The 5,000-nt window shown below is 50.1% G+C and overlaps 1 protein-coding gene across 1 annotated transcript in view; it reads left to right on the top strand.

Annotated features, from left to right (window-relative positions):
• LOC143289856 (apicoplast pyruvate carrier 1-like) overlaps positions 1–5,000 on the top strand; it is a 26,053-nt gene that overhangs the window by 14,384 nt on the left and 6,669 nt on the right. The window contains exons 7-8 of the mRNA XM_076599049.1: positions 3,844–3,956; positions 4,552–4,675. Of these exons, the coding sequence (XP_076455164.1) occupies positions 3,844–3,956; positions 4,552–4,675 (237 nt within the window). The remainder of the gene's footprint in view (positions 1–3,843; positions 3,957–4,551; positions 4,676–5,000) is intronic.

The raw sequence follows: 5,000 nt of genomic DNA, 5'->3' as shown, positions 1-5,000 counted from the left end.
GCAGGGAATGAGGATGAGGTGAGATGAGCAGGATGGTAAGGATGAGGTGAGATGAGCAGAAGGTGAGGATGAGGTGAGATGAGCAGGATGGTGAGGATGAGGTGAGATGAGCAGGATGTGAGGATGAGGTGAGATGAGCAGGAGGTGAGGATGAGGTGAGATGAGCAGGATGGTAAGGATGAGGTGAGATGAGCAGAAGGTGAGGATGAGGTGAGATGAGCAGAAGGTGAGAATGAGGTGAGATGAGCAGGAGGTGAGGATGAGGTGAGGTGGACAGGATGGTGAGGATGAGGTGAGGTGGACAGGATGGTGAGGATGAGGTGAGATGAGCAGGATGGTGAGGATGAGGTGAGATGAGCAGGAAGTGAGGATGAGGTGAGATGAGCAGGAAGTGAGGATGAGGTGAGATGAGCAGGATGTGAGGATGAGATGAGATGAGCAGAAGGTGAGGATGAGGTGAGATGAGCAGGATGCTGAGGATGAGGTGAGATGGGCAGGATGCTGAGGATGAGGTGAGATGGGCAGGATGCTGAGGATGAGGTGAGATGGGCAGGATGCTGAGGATGAGGTGAGATGGGCAGGATGCTGAGGATGAGGTGAGATGGGCAGGATGCTGAGGATGAGGTGAGATGAGCAGGAGGTAAGGATGAGGTGAGATGACCAGGAGGTGAGGATGAGGTGAGATGAGCAGTATGGTGAGGATGAGGTGAGATGAGCAGGAGGTGAGGATGAGGTGAGATGAGCAGTATGGTGAGGATGAGGTGAGATGAGCAGGAGGTGAGGATGAGGTGAGATGAGCAGGATGGTAAGGATGAGGTGAGATGAGCAGGAAGTGAGGATGAGGTGAGATGAGCAGGAGGTGAGGATGAGGTGAGATGAGCAGGATGGTAAGGATGAGGTGAGATGAGCAGGATGTGAGGATGAGGTGAGATGAGCAGGAAGTGAGGATGAGGTGAGATGAGCAGGATGGTAAGGATGAGGTGAGGTGGACAGGATGGTGAGGATGAGGTGAGATGAGCAGGATGGTAAGGATGAGGTGAGGTGGGCAGGATGGTGAGGATGAGGTGAGATGAGCAGGATGGTGAGGATGAGGTGAGGTGGACAGGATGGTGAGGATGAGGTGAGATGAGCAGGATGGTAAGGATGAGGTGAGATGAGCAGGATGGTGAGGATGAGGTGAGATGAGCAGGAGGTGAGGATGAGGTGAGATGAGCAGGGAATGAGGATGAGGTGAGATGAACAGAAGGTAAGGATGAGGTGAGATGAGCAGTATGGTGAGGATGAGGTGAGATGAGCAGGATGGTGAGGATGAGGTGAGATGAGCAGGATGGTGAGGATGAGGTGAGATGAGCAGGATGGTGAGGATGAGGTGAGATGAGGTGAAGATGAGGTGAGGAGGGGTTAGGATGAGATGAGAAGGTAAAGATGGAGTGAGGATGAGGTGAGATGAGCAGGATGGTGAGGAGGGGGGAGATGAGAGAGAAAGTGTGGACGATGTGGGGGAGAAGGCCTAGATTGGGTAAGGTGAGGATGAGGTGAGAATGTTAGGATGAGGTCAAGATGAGGTGAGGATGAGGTAGGGAGGTGAGAAGGTAAAGATGAGGTGAAAATGAGGTGAGGGTGATGCTATAAGATGAGGTGAGGATGAGGATAGGATGAGGTGAGATGGTGAGGATGAGGGGAGGAGGTGGTGGACATGAGATTGAGATGAGGTGATGAGGAGGTCGCTCTTCCCCCTTGGGAGGGAGGAAGGCGGTGGATGCTGGGTTGATGAGGCGTGCAGTTTGAGGTGAGGACGAGGTTAGGAGGAGGAGGAGTAGGAGGAGAGGTGAGGGGGAGCAGGTCAGAATGAGATGAGGATGAGGGAGGGAGGAATCACAACAGAACCTCGGTAAGACATCACAATGGCCAGAGGGGGGGGGGGGGGGGGGCGATACAGTACACAACTGGTTCGAACCATGCCATTAGCACGAAGGCTGATTAATCAAAGGTCTCATACGGCCATCGGGGCAGTGAACTGAATTCGTATTCACTTTGTCTAGAACACGGCAAAGTGAAGCGGGGCCCAGTCCTCTCCTTCCATCGTTTTAACCCTCCCCCAACTGAAGCCACGTTCCCATCCACACGTTGCTGGAGTTGGCTGGAAAACCGGAGTAACTTGCCTTTCCCAAGGACACAACACACTGCCGAAACGGGGCCTCGAACCCTGACCACTGATCACGGGCACGATAGCCGAGTGGTTAAAGCGTTGGGCTTTCAATCTGAGGGTCCCGGGTTTCGAATCTCTGTGGCGGGGCCAGGTGGGTAAAGGGTGGGGATTTTTTTTTTCCGATCTCCCGGATCAACATAATTATGTGCAGACCTGCCAATGCCTGAACCCCCTTCGTGTGTTCACGCACGCAGAAGATCAAATACGCACGTTAAAGATCCTGTAGTCCATGTCAGCGTTCGGTGGGGTATAGAAACAAGAACATACCCAGCATGCACACCCCCGAAAACGGAGTATGGCTTCCTACATAGCGGGGTAAATAAACAAAACAAAACAAAAAAACAACAACAAAAAAACAACCAAATAAAATCCGGTCATCCACGCAAAATGTCAAATATTACATGTTTATCTGAGAGTGTATGTGTGCGTACCTGAAATGTGATGGAATGACACAGGAAACGAATGATGAGCGCCCAATGGCAGCCGTCAGTCGGCTCTACCCAGGTAGGCAGCCTGTTGTGTAAATGACCCCGTGTTTGTAAAGCGCTTAGAGCTTGGTCTCTGACCGAGGATAGGCGCTATGTAAGTATCCATATCAATCAATCAATCGTAACCTCTGGATCAGAAGTCCAACGCCTTCTTTGTAAGATGAGGATGATGATGGTGGTTGGAATGAAAGTAGGAGGAAGATGAGGATGATGATGGTGGTTGGAATGAACGTTGGAGGAAGATGAGGATGATAATGGTGGTTGGAATGAAAGTAGGAGGAAGATGAGGATGATGATGGTGGTTGGAATGAAAGTAGGAGGAAGATGAGGATGATAATGGTGGTTGGAATGAACGTAGGAGGAAGATGAGGATGATGATGGTGGTTGGAATGAAAGTAGGAGGAAGATGAGGATGATGATGGTGGTTGAAATGAATGAAAGTAGGAGGAAGATGAAGATGATGATGGTGGTTGGAATGAAAGGAGGAAGATGAGGATGATGATGGTGGTTGGAATGAATGAAAGTAGGAGGAAGATGAAGATGATGATGGTGGTTGGAATGAAAGGAGGAGGAAGATGAGGATGATGATGGTGGTTGGAATGAACGTAGGAGGAAGATGAGGATGATGATGGTGGTTGGAATGAAAGTAAGAGGAAGATGAAGACGATGATGGTGGTTGGAATGAACGTAGGAGGAAGATGAGGATGAGGATGGTGGTTGGAATGAAAGTAGGAGGAAGATGAGGATGATGATGGTGGTTGGAATGAAAGTAGGAGGAAGATGAAGATGATGATGGTGGTTGGAATGAACGTAGCTGGAAGCGGGGAGTGTTCACATTGATGGTGTGTTGTCACCGACTTTTTGCTTTTATTCAGTCGCGTTTAGTTATCTTTCTATCGTTATTTATTCGTTTATTCGTTATTCACTTGTGCAGTGTTCTTTCAATCTTTTTTTCTTTTCTTTTTTCTTTTTTTCCCCGTTTATAGTTCGTTTTTTTTTTTTTTAGCTGCTTGCTTAGTTAGTTGGCTGGTTGGGACGGTGGTTGGTTGGTTGGTTGGTTGGTTGGGCCGCTGTTTGGTAAGTTTGTCAATCTGTCAGTCAGTCAGTCAGTCAGTCAGTCTGTCAGTCAGCTATCTGTGTGAACAGGTTGAGGAGCCAGAGAGCACAGAGCTGAAACCAATCATCAATAAGGAGTCCACGTCAGCAGGGGAGCTGAACGAGGTTGAGCTGCAGAGTGACGCCGCCTCTCAAAGCGCCCAGTGAGGCTCGGTTTGATTGGTTGATTGACTGTGTGTGTGTGTGTGTGTGTGTGTGTGTGTGTGTGTGTGTGTGTGTGTGTGTTTCCACGAGCGTATAGAGTTCTTGTTTTTGTCATTGTTCTTTTTGTGCTGTTCGTTTGTCATGTTTTTGTTTTGTTTCGTTTTTGTTTTAATACCGTGACCTTGCCGTTAACTCCGCAAAAAGTTGTCTCGGTGTGTGTGCCGTGTGTGTGTGTGTGTGTGTGTGTGTGTGTGTGTGTTCTTCTTCTGCGTTCCTGGGCTGCAACTTTCACGTTCACTCGTATGTTTAATAAGTGGGCTCATACGTCGGTGCATGACCGTTTTCATCCCCGCCGTATAGACATCCATACTCGGTTTTCAGGGATGTGCATGCTGGGCATGTTCTTGTACCTATAACCCCCCCCGCCCCCCCACCCCCCCACACCCCCCCCCCCCCGCACCCCCCCCACCCCCCACCCCCTCCCCCCTCTGTCTCCCCAGCTCCACTGTGTGTGGTGTAGCGTATATTATGGATTTTGTCCGAACGCAGTGACGCCTCTTTGAGGGAGTGAAACCGAAGCTGAAACTCTTTCAGAGCGGAGGCAGAACCCAGGGACATGAGTCCCGTGGACGTCTTGAAGCAGAAGGACTTCTACATCCTGTGGCTGGCGCTGGGCCTGAACCACTATGGCTACGTCATCAAAAACAACTACTACAAGGCAACGTGTCACACAGCCATCTCAAACCGCTTTCCTCCCTCTCTGTCTCCATGCCTGTCTGTCTGTCTGTCTGCTTGTCTGTATGTGTGTCTGCCTGTCTGTTTGTCTGTCTACCTGCCTGTCTGTCTGCTTGTCTGTATGTGTGTCTGCCTGTCTGTTTGTCTGTCTACCTGCCTGTCTGTCTGCCTGTCTGTTTGTCTGTCTACCTGCCTGTCTGTCTGTCTCTCTCTCTCTCTCTGTTTGCCTGCCTGTCTGTCTGCCTTTCTGCCTGTATATATATATGTCTGTTGGTCTGCCTGCCTGTCTGTTTGTCTGCCTGCCTGCC

The sequence above is a fragment of the Babylonia areolata genome, chromosome 14 (assembly GCF_041734735.1).
Source record: "Babylonia areolata isolate BAREFJ2019XMU chromosome 14, ASM4173473v1, whole genome shotgun sequence".
Taxonomy (NCBI): domain Eukaryota; kingdom Metazoa; phylum Mollusca; class Gastropoda; order Neogastropoda; family Buccinidae; genus Babylonia; species Babylonia areolata.
Note: the sequence above shows the minus strand (reverse complement) of the source record. Positions and strands in the feature narration are given on the sequence as shown.